Source organism: Oncorhynchus mykiss, chromosome 6, assembly GCF_057628025.1.
Source record: "Oncorhynchus mykiss isolate SJ-2025 chromosome 6, ASM5762802v1, whole genome shotgun sequence".
In the NCBI taxonomy this organism is placed as follows: Eukaryota; Metazoa; Chordata; class Actinopteri; order Salmoniformes; family Salmonidae; genus Oncorhynchus; species Oncorhynchus mykiss.
Window position 1 is genome coordinate 73,168,295 of NC_143027.1, and position 18,937 is coordinate 73,187,231.

Here is an 18,937-nt window from a genome sequence, read left to right on the forward strand (position 1 = left end):
TGACACAACATCTCCTAGCGGTCTTGTAATTATCAGCAGGGCAGCGCAGCGTCTTTGTGTTCCCACACCTCGCCTGTTTAGGCTGCGTTAATGAACTGCCTGCATCTTGACAAGGGCTGTCACATGAACAGTTGTAATGTGTAAAGTCACACCTGAGTGTCGGCCTTAAATTAGTCACCTGAGGGGATTCCAAACCAGCGCTGGGATTTAGTCATTTATGCCAGGACCCTGCAGCCTCTCATAGTAGCTCAATGCTAGTGATAACAGTACTCAACACAGACAGCAGATCACTGGAGCTGTAGTGCATCTCACCCGGCATTAGGGAACCTAGTGAACTCTGTGATAAGACAGTACTGTTAAATAAACTTCATAACCCTAACAGGAGCAGCTCATTATTGATAGTGAAACGAGGCCAACCGTAGCTATGATACATAAAGCCATACTCTATGACCTCTGAATATCATTATAAAGCACCTGTTTACAACTCTATTGCTCCCCATAATCCTTTCCTGGATGAAGGTGGCCAGTCGCCTTATACTTGGCACTCATTGGACCCCGTGCTCCAAAGGAAAATATCAGTTGACGGAGAACACATCCTCCAGTGTAAAGTTGACTTAGTTTCCTCTCCCTCTCCGCTCGACCAGTGTTTTCCCTGCTAATGTTGAGCAAACTGTTTTGTCTTTGCGTTGGCTCTGCGCGGCCCTCGGCCTCCACAGTGGGCACACTCACAGGGAGAGGGCTGCATTAATAGGATCTAGTGTGTGCGGCCAGCCGGCAGGGAGAAAGGGGGCCCGTGTTTTCTTAGGGCCGGGGTGGCAAAGCAAAGCATTCAGCCCATGGCAGCAAAAAAAGACCCTTTTTGTTTTTGGGCGGAGGAGAGTCCAAGCATTCCCTATGGAACACAATGAATGGCCCGTTCTGTCCTGCACCGTTATTCAGACACAGAATTGTTTGGTTTTTTTAGGTATTTTTTTCTCCAGAATTATTCTTGCCCGTCACTCGGTGTGCACATGACATTTGAGCGCGTTTTCAAGTCTCGGCACACTCATATGCCTGTAATAAAGTGGTCCCTCGTAACAATCGTGCTTTCTGCCGGACAACAGAGCCCACTCTGTTGTTTTCCCAAGCCCCAGCAGCTGGGAGGCAATTGTGAAGACAGAGGCTCAGTCTATGTGCAGAGTGGAGGGAGCAGAGGAGAGGACAGGAAGAAGGGGAAGTCCTCCCCTGCTACTCCAGCCCCCTCCTGACCAGCCTCCAGCCCAGAGGCCAGCCAACCGCGGTGTGGACAATGCCATTATTAGATTAGGGGTGGTCCAACGCCAGCCAGCCAGCTCTCTGTCCCACCACCAGACACACTCTTATTAACTCACTCCAGACTCCCGCTCAGTCTCCCACCCAGTCTCAACAATAGTGAGGTTGTTAGAATTGTTTTGTGTTCTTTTATCTTCACAGAAACAGTAGATGTTTAAAATAAAATATACATCATATGTTCGTTTTAAATAAACCCAAATTACATGAGAAAATGTCAGAAAAATGACTGTACATCAGAAGTATATTTTTACAAGGGATGATTTACACATGGAAGTATCAGAAGAGAAATAATTCAGTATAAAATGCTATGTGGAGAGCATGTGTTTTCCTGCCCCTCAGAGATTGGCCTTTTTCCTAACAGTATGTTGAGGGATTGTAGGATTTCACAGGCATATGCCAATAGTTTTTCACATTTTCTCCTACGCTTCACATGTTCATACCCTTCTATTCCTCACATCCCCCCAGCCTGTTCACCATGGTTATGGTGGGCTCTCTGACTAGGCCGTGTCCGACTTCTTTTACAACTCCACCCGCCCCCCTGCAGTGAGGGTCAGAGGCATTCTGCTTATTCCCAATCCCATAGAGGTGGGATGTATACGCAGGATAATGATGCCAGGCCCAGACTCACTTGTGGGTTTGTTTATGTCTGTTTGCATCTTTCCTGTCATTATCCATGCTGTTTGAGGGAGTCCCCATGGATTTGAGCAGTTTACTGCAAACCTTTTGAATTTCATGACCAGACCATGCCAGAATAGGATTTTTTCACTTCTATTTCATTGTGTGCCTAACAAAAAACATCCACACAGATCTCATGTTTTCTGGAAATGTAACATTATAGAGGTGGTAGTAATGTAAGAATGTAGTTCTGGAATAATAGGACATTTATTTGGGAGAGGGGATAGTGTGGGTGTGGACGTGTGTGTGTGTGTGTGTGTGTGTCTGTGTGTCCTCGCCTCTGTGTGCGAGAGAGAGAGTATCATGAAAGCAGCTTTTGTACCCTACATAACATTTCAACCCCAAGGCATATCTTTGATATTTTACATTCAATACAAATCAAATTACTTTAAATATTTACACACTTAAATTACATTGAAGGTATTTGAGACTCAAGATTTTGCATTAAGTACACAATTTCTGTTGAATCTACATTGAGCATGTCTATTCTCAGGGGAGTAGCTTCATTATTCTGCTTTGTACTCTTAACATGTTAATGCTTTAACCAATTTACTGAACGTCAGTAATATTCACCAACATACTGGTATGTTTCATCATATTCTATTCTTATCTTCAGCATCATGATTGGAAAGTCTCATAGGACTTGTTCTATCATAACCTAAACATCACACTTCTAAATGTCCTATAATTGTTTAGGTATAACCTTCAGTGTACTGACATACTGTATGGTTTCCAGTGTGGCAGTGTGGCATACAGTACAGGAGAGTACAGCAGCCTCCAGTCAGTGCAAAGTTCTTGAGCCAGCCTGGAACCAGGGGCAGTCAGGGGGAGGGAGGGGGCTGGGCTGGAGGGTGCTGTCTGCCCTGCTTTTTAACAGCAGCAGACTTAATATAGACATATTGGAATGGCTCCATTCCAAGAGAGCTTGTTTTACTGTGTAAGGAATTAGTGGAACAAGAAGTCATCTATTGGTTATTCCCCAGACGGCCCGGCCTCACCCCAGTGTCGGATTCCTTTGCACCTTATCCTGCTCTCTGCTGCAGATAGACTGGAGGGAGAGTGGACACTACGCCCCTCCCCTACCCTCCAGACAGTCCCTGTTGTCAAAGAGCAGCGGCATAGCGTACACATATTATTAGTCAGGCTCTTGCTCAGACGCCTCTCCAGCAGAATAGAGAATGACTTGTGTCCTTTGGCAGACGATGTTAATCTTTTACCTGCTGGCTAAATGTTAGGTCTCAGGGTCCGAGGGAGGGGGAGACGGGTCACAGTCATGTCCAGGACAACGACCTTTTGTTGCTGACCTGGACCTCTGTAGTAGATTGGGATCACATTTCAGAGGGAACAATGTTCTCTAGTCTGGGAGGCAGGTGGAGAGGAGGGAGGTTTGGGGGAGGGAGGTGGAGACCTGGCCTCAATACCAGCTAGCCACAAGGCTGAGGGATCAAAGTCTGGCTCAGCGCTATCGATCCACTGGCCTGATTACCATCACACACCAAACAGAGCACAATGTCTGGGACTCTGATAACACAACTACACTGGACTGTGTGTGTGGGTGTGTGTGTGTGCGCGCAACCTTTTGTGCTGTCACATTCTGTCTTTGTGAGTGTGCATGTGCCTGTGTGTGTGTACATGTATGAGGGCCCGTGCCTCTGTGTGTGTCAGAGCCTGTGTTGGATTAGTGCGTAAAGCTGTAGTGCGGTCACACTGGAGGAGTGCGGTTAACTGATAAATGACCTGTGATGTGGGAGTAATGTGTGCTTGGGGATCTCTGGGATTGTTTTATGAATTGACCTCTCTAGAACAAAGTAATGCACAGACTCTAGAGCACATGAGTGGTTCCATTCAGTGATTTTCCTCCTGGTTGTGCTCCAGAAAGCACTCGCCCAGCTCTCTCTCTCTCTCTCTCTCTGTCTCTCTCTCTCTCCGTAGCAGCAGCACAGTAGCACAGAAGCAGGCCGGGTGTTGAGTTCACATGGCCGTCTGGTGTCAGTTACTGTGCTTTCTGTGGGGATGAAGCCAGGGCTACCAGCTTCCTGTAGATCGCTTTACCTTCAAATGGAGCTCCTAAGGTGCTTTCCACTCTCAGGTGTTTGGTGTGTGACTCAGTAGAGAGTAGGGGGGTAACTCCGTGTCAACTATCAGCACTTACAGTAACAGCTGGAGCCAATCCTCTCTGGGTCAAATTATATCAACCCAATGTATTTTCTAACTCCTCAGGTAAGATGAGAAAAGTGGGGTTGCTGGAGCTGTGGCAGAACGTCTAGCAAATGTTTTGCCTAATTGACTATTTAGTTTTATAATGTAACACTGCACAAAGTCATGTTAGTAGACTGATACACTCTGGGTGACTCTCTCTCAAATGAATAAAGATGAAACCTCACATACAGGTCTGATATTCCTCCAAACACATCTGGGTAGCACGTCGGAGGGTGTCAGTCAGCTACCGCTTAGACATTTCACCAGAGACTCCCACTGTGCTTCTCAGCAGCTCCAAACTTTTAAGATAAAATGAGACAAAATCTGAGACAAAATCACACTTTTTTTCCTTTCCTTTTCTGTCTTCTGTCTCATCTTGTCAACATTGTGGGAATTTGGACATGTTAAAACAACTCCCCTCCTCCTTTAAAAGAGGACAAGATCCCAGTGACGCTTGGTGAGGATCAGACTGTGTTAGTGTTTGGGGGTGCGAAAGGGCCTGCTGGGCTGGGTCGGTAGTGCTGCAGGGTGTCTCCTGGGCCCTGTTTAAAGACCGCTCCAGACAGTGAGGAGCATAGGTGCTGACAGGGGCCCTATTGAGCACAGTAATGGCTTGTACATCTCCATTTGCACCTGTATGTGTTTGTTTGCATGCGCGTGTTTGTTTGCATGCGCATGTTTGTCTGTGTGTGTGTATGTGTGTATGTGTATGTGTGTGTGTGTGTGTGTGTCTGTCTGTCTGTCTGTCTGTCTGTCTGTGTGTGTGTGTGTGTGTGTGTGTGTGTGTGTGTGTGTGTGTGTGTGTGTGTGTGTGTGTGTGTCTGTGTGTGTCTGTCAGTGTGTGTGTGACATGAGAGAAGACCAGTGCTCTCTCTCATGTCTGCCCTGTCTCTTACTCTGAGTGCGTGTAATGGTAATCTGACCATGGTCAATCCCAGGCCTTTGGCTGGCTCTGCTCTCTGCACTGGCTGACCCCAGGATTAGCTGCTGCTGTAAACCATTACAACACTGTAGTGCTGATGTCAATGCTTCCACTAATGACATTGATTCAGTCTTTTATTATATTCACAGATATATTTGAGTTCTTTTTTTTAATTATATTTATTTAAAATATTGTTCACAGTGTTAAATCTAATTAAAACTGAGAGTCAGTGCCATTTCTCATTATGCCAGCACATCGTTGAGAGCGAAACAGATTGCACTATGGACTGGTACAGACTTCATCAGGTCATCTGAATTGATGATACATGTTGCAAGGCGGTTGAGAGGCCTCTCTCACCCCTGGAAACCTCTGTTGGTGCGTGTGCTGGCAGAGGGAGCAGCCCCAGCCAACTATCTGTCTGACTGATCACTACAGATGCTCTTCCTCAAGTATTCAGAGTCCGATCCTCAGTGCTGAGTCTTCTGGGACTAACAATAGCACCTGTTCCTCATAAGATAGCCCATTCATGTATCTTTAATGAAGCGTTGGGGCAGATGGCGTGAAATGGTATTATCCAGTGCTTAGCAGTGCTAAGACAAAGAGGGAACAGTGCCAGCGCAACAATGAGTGGGGAGGACGCGGCCCAAGTGCTCTGCTCACATCTGCTCCACTTCATTCTATCAGGCTCCTCATGATCCTCCTGGCAATAGGAATAGTTTGAGGTCCCAGCCGACAGGCTGATGAACTTGAGGGTAACTCTTTCAGGGTCTGGGTGTTGCCACAAAGTGTGGAGAAACTGACACACACACACACACACACACACACACACACACACACACAGACACAAATTCACACACTGAAATGGTATTTTGTCTGGGAGCTGATCTGTCATTTATCAACAACGTATCCTCATAACTGCCATTCTTCTGATGCTTTTTTGACGGTTGTTTCCAGTCAATGGAAAATGAGAGTGATAGTGTGTAAATTGATAAATGCATTGTCTTCTGAACTACCGTGCCATGTGTTAATTGACAGGCTGAAGGCTAGACTTCCACTATTAGCTGGCACTTTGAAGCTTCTCCAGATTTGATTTCCCTTTCTCTGAAATTAGCAGAGTAAATGAAAGTTTAATGCACAGTGCTCATTACTGTAAATCACAAACATTCAAACCCAATGCACTTATTTTCCCCGATACACATTCATATTTCCTCTCGCCTGGGTAAATCTCTTTATTGTGATATCTATTCAATAAAAACACAGTGCTGTCACTGGAGAGATTTCCCTTTTCATTTACAGCTTTGTTTGTAGGCAACATTCAGGATATTTGAGGAGTTTAGCTATTGTCTGATTGACACTGTACTTTCTTGATATAGATTTTCACTCAGATTCCAATTATCTGGCATATCTGAACAGAATCTCCTTCTGCTCCTAGAGTGATCTCTACAGTAATTAGTGTCGACATGCACAAGTACACATTTATTTCAGTCTTTTGTATGAACAAACGTCTGATTTCATTAGACAACTAAACTGATGATATTACTTTTTGAAACAATGATGACAGGGAATAGTTAAGATAAATATTTATCAGTGATAAATAGCTGTGGAGTAATAGAATTATGATTAAATGTGTTGTGAATCTATGAAGCTCAGTGTATTCAGCTTATTACAATAATACTTACGCTCCACATTTGGAGCAGCTGTTTCAGTGTAACACCCTGGCTTTAGCCTGATTCGTTTTGTTAGTTTAGTGCGAGTAAGGTTAATTGCAATTATGTTTGTGACTAACCTTAATAACCTTCCTGAGGGTAGACTGACATTACCGGGAGGGAGAGAGTCTTTCTCTGCACTGTGAGTGCAGTACTTACTTCATCTGGTTTTATAGAACGAACACTCCAACACAGGGCAGGCCCTGTTCCCCAGTGTACCTGTTCACCTGTCGCTGGCTCTAACTCATGTTGGGACATTTTTCCATATGTTCTATACATGCGGGGCCAAGGGCCATCTTTCATCCCCTCTGCCTAGAAACCTGGAACACCAATTCCACAAAAAAATACATTTTATTTAAGGTCATTTCCACCAGTCTCCCAGGTTATTGACTTTTCTCCAGCCGCAGCACATTTTACAGAAATACTTTTCAGATTACAGGAAAGAAAAAAGGAAATGACATGCTTCTCCATTCCTTTTCTAATGTACTTTCTATACTTGCACTTTGTTGAAAAGCTCCGTAGACAGAAAGTGTTATTTATTTAGTTTTCAGTCTACCTCTGCACCTCTGGCCAGATCGATAGAGTGGTCCTGAGGACATATAGCGGAGGGGAACGGGCCCTGCTGCACCAGATCAGGGCACACAGGGGGAGCAGACAGAGATCATAAGCAGACCTCAGCTAGAACGTGGGGGAAAAGTCGTTGCTCAAAGCAGGTTGATTTCATGCCCCAATGCTGCGGGAGTAATTGCACCCAGACCCGTTTTATTGCAAGTTGATTTTAAAGAGGGATGAATGGAGAAACATTCTGTAAAGTGTTTATTTTGGGGGCTGACCTTTATTAACCCGTTTTCCAGGCGGGTTCCCCTGAGGTGGGCTGGCCCGGTGCTAGATTAACCCTCGCAGGCCCAACACAGCCTGGCTGCACCCTATCACCGGCAGGCAGGAAGCAGAGGATCACAGTCAGATTGGGGTCTGCTTCAGCTCTCAGCATGTGTCTCATTCTGAAGCTCCCCACACAATTCACTGCCTCTAAGAGACATTAACAATACACACACACACACACACACACACACACACACACACACACACACACACACACACACACAGCGAGAGCACATATTTATCCTCTTGCTGTAGAGAGTCAGAACAGGACAGTCAGCTTCAGCGTGGACAGTGAAGGTTAATAATGTTAGACTGAAACAGTTTAGACAGTTTGAGGAGCCATGTAGGATATGTGGGGGGCAGGGCATGGCTCTGGACATTAAGATGAGATATCACAAACAGACAGCGGCTGAAAGCCGGTTGCTGTAAATTACCGGATCGCCTGGGCTTTTATTGTCTGTATAAATGATCCTCCAAAAGTATGAGATAGAGGCTGTATATCTGAGCTCATCTTCCCCTGTCAGTCAGGGTGGCAGGTTGTTTGTGTGAGGGTGTCCCTGTCTGTTTGTACATGTCTGTATAAAGCATTATGGTTCGACCTCCCATCTCACCACACCACTGACACTACAGCGACCAGACTGAAGACATTTTGTTGATTCATTCCCATACCAGTCTGTATCTGTCACCATCGGTCATCCCACTCACCGTACACACGCCGTTCACACACCATACAGCCACACAGCCCTCTACAGGTGCTCAAATACATAATGTAACCTCAATTCCCGTCCTTTGGTAGGGGGGGGGGGGGGACAATGCGCGTGCAGCAGGGTCCTTTGATGTTCCTATGTGAAATAGTGTTGGAGGAATTAGGAACAGACGCGGCCGGGCCAGGTATTGTGTGAGCACACGAGGGCCGTCAGAGCCGCAGAGCCCCCTGTCAGGACGTGTTAGGCCAGGCTGTGATCTGCTCTGTGCTCCCCTCTCCTCTCCCCCTGCCTGCCTGCCTCAGTGTGCTGCTCTGTGTCTGCAGCTCAGCTAGGCCTCTCTCTGATCTCAGCTTCTCTCTCTGTTCAGCAGGTCCAGGGTCACATGCCTCCGCTCATGATTCCCATTTTTCCACACGACCAGCGCACCCTGGCAGCAGCCGCCGCAGCCCAGCAGGGCTTTCTCTTCCCACCGGGAATCTCTTACAAGCCAGGTATGCTCCTCTCGTTCTCTCTCTCTGTTGTTTCTTCCTGTGTCTCTGTTTGTCCTGTTCTCTGTCTACTTCTCAATGTTATGTACATGCAGTTCTCCTCCTCACAGACACAGGTTTATTTTGACAGCATGGGACATTGATGAAGGGCCTTTCCCAATATATTCTATCCCACATATTTATTATGGTTATATATTGCATACATTTACTTGCAATGTATTTTATGTCAGTAATGTTAATTTTCACCGCCCTAGTTATCATAGGATCCGTACAATACACATATTCCAGTCTCCACACGGCATCAAATAAAAGTGTAGTCAGTAAGGCCAAGGCAGATGACGTACAGTACTCTATGTCACCTTGTAAATGGAGCCAAGCCTTGGGGAGGGTTCTGTGTTCAACTCCAAGGCAGCATGCCTGTTCAACAATAGATATGAGTAAAGGAGCAGTGGAATGTAAACAGCTTTTCAACATGAAAGTGTCTTGACTTCTCTGGCTGTAATCACTATGCTGAGGGACCTGCCTGCTGCAGAAACACAGTACTCTACCTAGGTACTCACTGACCCCCTCACTCTCTCACTGTACTCATCAATCACTCAAAGGATTATGTACAGCTTAGATGTCAATTTAAACATACTGCATATTGTGGAATGTGATAGCACCAGAAACAGGACCGTATTAATGTCCAGACATACTATTCTGAGATAGTGTCTTGTCCTTCTGTATCTCTTTATGGAGATGAGCTGACACATGTCACTCATCCAGAGACAGACAGACAGACAGACAGACAGACAGAGAGAGAGAGAGAGAGAGACAGACAGACAGAGAGAGAGAGAGAGAGACAGACAGACAGACAGAGACAGACAGACAGACAGACAGACAGACAGACAGACAGACAGACAGACAGACAGACAGACAGACAGACAGACAGACAGACAGACAGACAGACAGACAGACAGACAGAGACAGACAGACAGACAGACAGACAGACAGACAGACAGACAGACAGACAGACAGACAGACAGAGAGACAGACAGAGAGAGAGAGAGACAGACAGACAGACAGACAGACAGACAGACAGACAGACAGACAGACAGACAGACAGACAGACAGACAGACAGACAGACAGACAGACAGACAGTAGGAGAAAGAAGAGAAGAGAAGAGTCAGGGTTAAGGTGTCAAATTGAGAGGAGGAAGAGGAGGGCCAGTGTCTCCCAGGCATACAGTAATTTGTCCTGTGGGGTTGAAGGGTGAAGGCCCCCTCCCGGAGGTGCCTCTGCTCCCCTTGCCTGTAGCAGCTTGCCTCCCTCTCCCTTTGTGTGACGAACGGAGAAAGAGAATGGCTCGACACGCAACACATTCCAAATCCCAAAACAAATTTGTGGGAAATTGCTACGACTTGTTGTTTGACTCCCTGCTCATTGTTGCTGAGAATTAAAGATGTGCCACTCTGGGCTTCTATAATTAAATATTCAGGCAGATCCTTGACCTGGAGTGGACTCAGCCACACATCCTCTCTCCTTAGCTCTATGGCTGGGTATTCCAGTTTAATTCTTGCTGAACATTGACTATCGGATGGAAGTAAAGTAAAATTGCACATGCAACGGTTTTCTCATCTCCCCGACCGACCTGGGGGGAGGGAAAGTCCAGGCCTCTTTTTGTCTGTCCTGAATGCTCTCAGAAATACATTTGTTGTTAGCGTCGTGTCACAACATTGAGGTAACTCCAGGACTTGGAGGAAGTCAGAGGGGGTGGAGTAAGATTGGCTAGTCTAGTCAGCAGGTAAATAGCAGAACATTAAAAGGTGTGGTAGTGCAGCTAATACATTTACCATAAAGCCACAGGATGAAAAAAATAGTCAGCTATTTTGGAACTACAGAGGCATGACAGCTGGAACACAGCGCCTGAGGGGATTCTTTTGCCTGTCGATTTCTTTAATACATTTGACATGGAAAATGTTTTAGTACAAATACCAGAAGGTATTATGGACTCACGGCATGCATGGGTCGCCATGTGTACACACAAACCCTGAATTATTCATGAGTTATTCATAAAGAAAAGGGAAAAAGGTCTGAAAATGACTACCAATGACTACCATGATCAACTGAAGTAGCTTAACGTCTCTACTATCCTCAACCCCCAACGCAAGATCCTACCTTATGACCCATCTTCTAGATCAGAGGATGCTGCTGTGTCCACCCTCCATGAAGACTAGGGAAGTGGCCAAGCGTTCGCTTCCACGCTAGGGCACACTAATCTGATGTCATCTTTATAAGACAGACCCTCCCAGGGACCACTGCTTATGACCTCGACCCCGCGGTGTTGCCACGACGACAGAACTATTGCCAGCGTCGTAGCATCGTGCCATCTCTCCGTCTGCACACTGTGCTCAATGGCCCTGACGTTGCATGGCAGAGCAGAGACGCAGGTCATCCTTTAAACAAATAGACGCCAGCTCGCTCTGTTTGCATGGACACAGAGACATTCACTCTGATAGTAGTCTAATGGTCCTGCAGAATGACTCCATGGTCATTGGGTCCCTATGCTATGATGAGGACACACACAGACATCCAGCTGGAATGACTGCTGCTACATTTCTATTTCTGCCGCCGCACAATAACCGACTTGCTTGTCCCTCTTGTGACTGAATACAGTGGCTGCATTAGAGCTCCATGGAATCTGTGTCAGCCATTCATGCTCACACGTGTTAGGCCTTCTATTGTTGTTCAGCACCAACTTTCTCACCGACTTGTTTAGCTGGATAGAGACATTGTTAGCACTTCAAACAGAGAAAGTGAAAGAGGGCATAGAGTTAGTAATTGAACAATCATTCCAGAGCCACTTGTTTTCAAAGAACTCTAGTATTCTGACAGAATATTTTACATTGCCCTTGGCATCAGGTGCCCAGTTGTGAAGAGGTCTGTTAGAGAGAGGCTTTTCCCTTCTCCTGCATCAGGCCCTGCTCTATGGTCCTACCCACTCCTTTTCATTAGTGTTCAGCCCAGGCTCTCAGGCTGTGGTGTCCTCAAGCCCAGGCTCCAGGCAGCTGGAGGGCCCTGCACTAGATATGAGGGTGCTCACCGATTTAGAGGGTCAGGGCCCAATGCCGTTCAGTCCCACACAACTCCACTTAATTGGGCCCGTTTTTCAGCATGACACCTGGCTGAGAAAGGAATGCAGGATGAGATGAACCTCTCTCTCCACCATTACCATCACAGACCTTTAAACTTCATTCAGCAGCTCCTGTCTGTCTCTGCTTTCTCTTTCTCTATAGCATTATGATGTTGAACAGCTAGCGGCTCGTTGGCCCCATCTGTCTTGTTGGACAGGGAATGTCTTTGATACTGGTCTTGTTGGTAGTACCGACCATATCAGAGGTAAATTACTGGTTAATTCCTATGGAGGACCCTCTGTATGTAAGCTCTGACAGGACATAAATCACCCTTGAGTTTGGTTTACTGTGGATGAGAGATCCTGTTTGTATCACAGTGGTCACTGTGCTGCATCAGGGCTCCGGCAGCCGACTTGTCATGATGAAGGGAATCCATCCATCTAATCCCTCAGCAGCTCCAGGAGTGACAACAAACACCCGATCCTCAAGGGTGATTTATGTCCTGTCAGAGCTTACATACAGAGGGTCCTCCATAGGAATTAACCAGTAATTTACCTCTGATATGGTCGGTACTACCAACGCCATAGCGTGCCAGAGTTATGTCCCCAGCTCTGACACAGCCATGGCAGCATCTGCCCCCCCCCCCCCCCTGTTTAACCCTCCTAGATCATCCATCACCCAGGCCTGACCATGGGATCAGCCGTCCTCAGGACAGCAGCACACTTTAAAACCCTGATTCTCTTTCATTACTGACACCAGGCTGGCAGCACACCCAGTCTACTGGAGTCTGCATACCACCCTGGACCCTCTAGACCCCCCGAGACCCCCCTCCAGAGCCCCCAGTACAGTGCCGGGGGTGTCCTCTCTTGGCAGCTGACCCCTCCCTGGTTTCACATGACTTCCTCCCTGGTTTCACATGACTTGTCATTTAGCCCCCCCCGAAGTCACACAGAACTCCCCCACTCCTCCTCCTCTGCACAGAGAGAGGGATGGCATACTCATGCATTGAGAGAGAAAAGCCATGCGGGTAGTAACGACCCACACCGCACCCCTCCTATAAGACAATTTGAAATCACTTCACTGGCCGGATTTTATTTGTCCCTGCCTTAAATGGGGATTGAATTTCCTGGCTGTATCACAATGTGCTGTGCTGTACACGATTGCGAAGTGAGGGTGAAGGAAGAAAAAGGGGAAGGGGGATACCTAGTCAGTACAACTGAATGCATTCAACTGAAATGTGTCTTCCTCAAAAGTACAGACATGTACCCTCATGCCTGTGGCTTAATGGCTCCATATGAAGTGACAGGCGGAAGTGGGGTCTGAACTAGGGCCAATTCCCCCTCAATACGCATGCTTCAGTCAACCCCCCTCCACTCCCCTCTCCTCTCCGCTCCCCTCTCCTCTCCGCTCCCCTCCCCTCTCCGCTCCCCTCACGCCAGTAGGCTACACTACTGGCCTGGCCCGTCTGTCTCACTGGGGTTGTTCTGTCTGTCTGTCTGTCTGTCTGAACACACTGGGCTGAGTGTAAAGGCTTCTGGTACTGAGTGACACACTCAACGCTCCCACAACATCAATCATATAGACTCCACCTACTTCATACCTGTCTTTCAAAGGCACTGTAAATCAATCAAATAAAAATGATATAAAAAGAGTCGTTCATACTGGTTAGATTGTTGTGATACCAAGATAAGAATGTTATTTGTTAACCGTGTTATTGTAACAACACACTTGTTCGAACTAGTTTCTTAAAGCACTGTTCTCTCTTGTTTGCCAAAACTCTCACTGCCAAACAAACAATGTTGTGTCAAACAATAGCAGGGCATGCCTACAAATGCCTGAGAGAACACGCCACTTCCTCTGTGTAATCACTTATAATCACACAGATATTTAACACACACACACACACACCTTTCATAGTGCCTGTTGGTTTCCAGCGTGGAGATGGAGAGCAGGGAGTGGGAGTTTGAGGAGGGGGGTGGTGGGGAGGGGGTTAGTGAGGAGGGGGGTGGTGAGGAGGTGGTTAGTGAGGAGGGGGGTGGTGAGGAGGGATTCGTTCCTGAGTAATGCTGCTCCAGTCGGCCCAGCTGAGCCTTTTGTTGGTGCAGATGTTTGGGCCGGTAGCCAAGGGCCCAGAGGAGGAGAGGAGAGGGAGAAGAGGTCCCAGGGACTGTGTTGGCACATGCCTGGCCGCTGTGGGCCCGGCTCCCTTAGCTCATTGTCTCAACCTGTGCACATTGTTCTCTCCCCCCGACAGGTGACAACTACCCGGTGCAGTTCATTCCATCCACAATGGCAGCTGCGGCAGCGTCAGGACTCAGCCCCCTCCAGCTTCAGGTATGTGCTACCACAAAGAATGCTGCTCAGGACGCCTGCCAAGCCCAGGGCAGAAAAACGGCTAAGCAGCTGTATGCTAAGTAGTGAGCTGCACACTAAATAATCCTGGAGGCCCTAGCTCCTACAAGCTTATCACCTTACACATGCAGTTTACCCTGTTTTATAGAGGATTTAACCCCATAGCTCCACCAGAGATGGGAGTTAGGATAATAATAGTTATTAGAGGGAATTAAAATCACTCCAGTTACCTTAATCACCTCCTGTAGAATCTATCAGACAGAGACTGTTTACTGTATTAGGAAAGTTAAATACAGACCTCTGATGTTCCTGCATTACACTGTATGACCTAAAGCAGTATGTGTTGTGTGCAGACAGAGGGGTGTGCAGTCTAAATGTAATCGGGAGACCGGGAGCGGGAGAGAGCCTGAGAGAGAGCATGAAAGAGAGCGGGAGAGAGCATGAGAGAGAGCGGGAGAGAGAGCATGAGAGAGAGCGGGAGAGAGCATGAGAGAGAGCATGAGAGAGAGCGGGAGAGAGCATGAGAGAGAGCGGGAGAGAGAGCATGAGAGAGAGCATGAGAGAGAGCGGGAGAGAGAGAGAGAGAGAGAGAGAGAGAGAGAGAGAGATTCCTGAACAGAAGGAGAGAATGCTGGGATAGGCTCCAAAGCCCTGCAGGGGCGTTCACATGAAGCTGTTAGAGCTGAACTGGGGTCAGGGGCTAACCCCAGGCTATACTGTTTAATAAAGATAATTATCTAGGTTCCATCTTCATAGTCATTACCGTTATAATTATCAGCACTATTACCATCCAGCTCCTCTCCAGGCCCGAGCATGCAATTCTATCCAAATTGACAATATGTATTCCCCAGGTTACTTTCTCTGAGTTCTATTTACATAACCAATACACAGAATGGCTATGGAAGCAGCGAAACCCTCTGTACAATTACACTAATGCTATTACTCCTGCCTGCTTGCTTAAGAAATTATCAAAGCGCCCTTTGCAGTTCTGTGAAGTATGAAGATTGAGGATATCTTTTGAAACTGTAATCATAAATATTTAAGGCTATCTGAAACTACTTGAATAAGGATCGTCAGTAGACTTTAATGTTCTGCCTTTGAAACAAAGGAGAAAGGAGAGCGAAAAAAAGAAAGAAAAAGAAAAACAACTCTCCAAGCGCCTGCTTTTTGTGGCCCCTGTTTTTTCAACAAAAGTGATAAGCTGTTGATAGCAATTAAACATTAAGCTCTCTGATAGCCAGGATTCTGATAGCCAGGATTCTGATAGCCAGGATTCTGATAGCCAGGATTCTGATAGCCAGGATTCTGATAGCCAGGATTCTGATAGCCAGGATTCAGATAGCCAGGATTCTGGTAGCCAGGATTCAGATAGCCAGGATTCTGATAGCCTGGACTGAAACAAAACAAAACCAGAGGGAGACAGGACTAGGAGGAGGGAGGAGGGGAAGGCTGAGAGGAAAGTGTCTTGTAACTTTTTCTTCTTGCTGATACATGAGCACAATTTGTCCTTCAGAGCTTATCGCTCTCAGCATTAATGAGCCTTGGCAAGTTCTAACAATGCTTGCAGTTGGAGCTGGAGAGCCCTGCTTTATCACGCAGCGAGACATGCAGCCATGGGAAGAACCATCAGGAACGTGGAAGGTGTGGGATGAGTCTGCTCATGTTCTTCTTGTGTGTGTGTCTGTGAGTATGTGTGTGTGTGTGTGTGTGTGTGTGTTACTCTCTGTTTGCGTATCATAGAGAAAGCTTGAGGTTAGCACAGTCTTGCCCCACTGAGTGTCTATTTCTAGTTGTGTTCTAGGTCAGATGGGCTAGCCACATATCTGAAGATTAGGCTGGGGTGAGGAGGGGGCTTCAGCCATTAATTCTGATAACGTATTTAACCCTGGGAATGGGCGAAAACAGAGCCTCCAAGACCATGACTTGGCTGACCTTTAGAGAACTCAGTAAACAAAAAGAGGTGCATTCCTATTAATTGAAGCCTGTCCGCCTGTGGTATATTCTGGCTGCCGGCTGCTATTTACCCTGCATAGAGTCCCCCTTAAAACAGCAAGGCAAGTCAAACATGCCCTTTTCTCTAGTGCTGGGATCAACAAGCTAACCATGTGACTCCTATCACTTCTTCTACAAAGCGCTGGGGGACAGGATGATTAAAACAGAATATGAAGGCAGAGATGGAAGTGATTAAGTTAAGTTCTCTCTCTCCTCTCATAGTGATAATAGTGTTAGCTTCCGCCGCCCATCTCCCTCAAGTCTACCAATGAAACAGAGGGAGACGCCAAGAGAGAACACAGCAGGAGCTCTGTGTGTGTCACACAAGTCACATCAGGACCAAAGAAGCAGACAATATGTTATTTTAGTCAACAAGAACAACAGTGCTACAAAGAGGAGATGTGTCATTTGTGGTGAGAGGATATGAGGAGACACTTTGTCCGGCAGTTGTCTGGCTTACACTGTGGCTCCTTGTCAGTGAGAGGACAACTACTGTCATTTGAGCAGTGCATTTACCTGTAAGTACAGGAAGCATCACATTATGATGTTAGTTTCTACTGGGAAATGATGTTTAATCAATGTAGAAAACTGATTGGATTTGAAAGAAGTCATCAACATAAGGTCATTTGGTATTTTTTTCAACCAACTTTGAACCTAAATCCAATGACATGGTGACATGTTTTGTTGATTTCCCACTGAATTCACATTAGTTGACAACTCAACCAAATGTAAATCAAAACTAGACGTTCAACTGATGACTGTGCCCAGTGGGTCATCATGTTTTTTCCAGCAGTGTATTTCTGATGTCTCTCCTAGTCTGTGTAGGCTCTTATTCTACATGCTAATCTTTTAACAAAGCATCTGTGCTGCTAATTGCCGAGGAGATCCTGTGGAGGATCAGTCAGACAGAAGTGTGTGTGTTCTGGGTGTGATCATCAGTAATGACCATATCACTAAGTTTGGTTTTCACACATCACCAGACAGGAAGCACTGAGACTCTGCAAACCCCCCTCACCTGCAACCCCTTCAACTTCCTGGGCTGAGGACCCTCCCCCTGCATGGCATTGGCTCAGCATGCCTTTCTAATTAAAATATCTCTCCCTGTCAGCAGCCTGGCAAGGTATAATTTTCACCAATTTACTCAGTTTAGATTGTGAAATATATGAACCTTAAAAAAGTATCTTATTGGAGGAATTAATTCCCACAATGCAGCAGCGGTAATGTGCTCAGCCATCCAGTCAGGGATGCTAGCCGCTCTGTCAGTCTTAATGTTGGCCACGCACCCGCTCACAATCTCCACTGTCATAACAGTCTGGGCCCTGCGTGGAGGATCCTCTCACTCCCCCTCCTCTCTGCCCTTTCTCTCCAGGCATAAAAAACCATGGTAACAAAGGTTTAGGGCTGATGGATGTAAATTAATCTTGGTCGGTGCGTTTGAGTGTTGGAGAGTGTAATTTGCTTGTCAATACAGGGTGGGATGGCGTGGCCATGGTGGCTGGCAGGGAGAGGCTGTCGCCAGGCATTTTCAGTACACAGGGCAATTTCACTCAGTGCTTCCCTGACAGATTGGCCCTCGTCTACGAGTCACAGGAGAGAAGGTGTAAACTATCCCTCCAACCGAGTGCCCCTCTTCATTAGGGTCCACTCAGGCCTGGGATGAGCTCAGGACAAGCAGGAAACAATGGCTCCATCCTGGACTGTCCTGGCCTGATTACAACTGACACATCTCACCTAACAGGGGAATTTGTGCTCAGATTGTACCCCCGATGTGTCCCGCCACCCACTATATTCAATTGAGTGGACAAAACAAGAGAAGAATTTCCTTAAATTTCACAAATTAATTTTCTATTTGGAGTTGCACTTAATTTGTTGTCTGTACGCTATCCCCTCTCCCAGAAATTGCCCTCTGAAAAACAATTTCCTTAAAGCTGATTTTGGCCTGATACATTGTTGGGGCCTTTTACCAGGGTGATAAACAGGAGGGAACTTTAGACAGGACTGTTTTTTATCATTGGAGCCAGACTTTGGGGTTTAAGCAGTTTTAGAGAAATCATCATTGGATAAAGCGGAACATCTGTGTCCTCTCTATAGAGGATCAGAGAGAGCAGCAAATAGGAGCCTCTGCTTTCACTCTGTCAAATCTCACATTTTCTCCCTATCTCTCTCTGCCCCTCAATCTCGCTCTACCCCTTTCTCTCATCTATATCTCCCTGCTTTCTCCTCCATCTCCTACTTTGTATATTACCCTCTTTCTTTCTCTCATGTCTTTTCTTATGCTCTTTGTGTGTCACTCCTGCTCCTTTTCTTCCCCAAATTACACAGGCCGCCACATCCTTAAGCTTTAAAATATTGGATGTTAAATTGCTTGAGTGGTGACTTTACACTGCAATTACCATCCATCACAGTGGAAATGGTATCACTCAGGCCCCATGCTAAACCTGCTCCAGCCTCGCTGTCATAAATACATGAAAAGCAGCAGCCCATGTGCTACAATGACAACCAGACCAGATCTGAGCAGAGAGAGATGCGTGTGGAGGGCACTCAGTGGCTGAGACGGCTGGAGTGACAGGGAGGACTCAGAGTCTCAAA

General features: G+C 46.6%; 1 protein-coding gene across 51 annotated transcripts in view; it reads left to right on the top strand.

The window, feature by feature from the left end:
* Window positions 1–18,937, top strand: part of LOC100136290 (SOX-LZ) — a 200,174-nt gene that overhangs the window by 134,967 nt on the left and 46,270 nt on the right. For 50 of the 51 annotated variants that reach the window (XM_036979115.2, XM_090236762.1, XM_090236763.1 and 47 more), the window contains 2 exon segments: window positions 8,773–8,893; window positions 14,259–14,338. In XM_036979115.2, coding sequence (XP_036835010.1) covers window positions 8,773–8,893; window positions 14,259–14,338 — 201 coding nt within the window. 51 annotated transcript variants of the gene reach the window in all.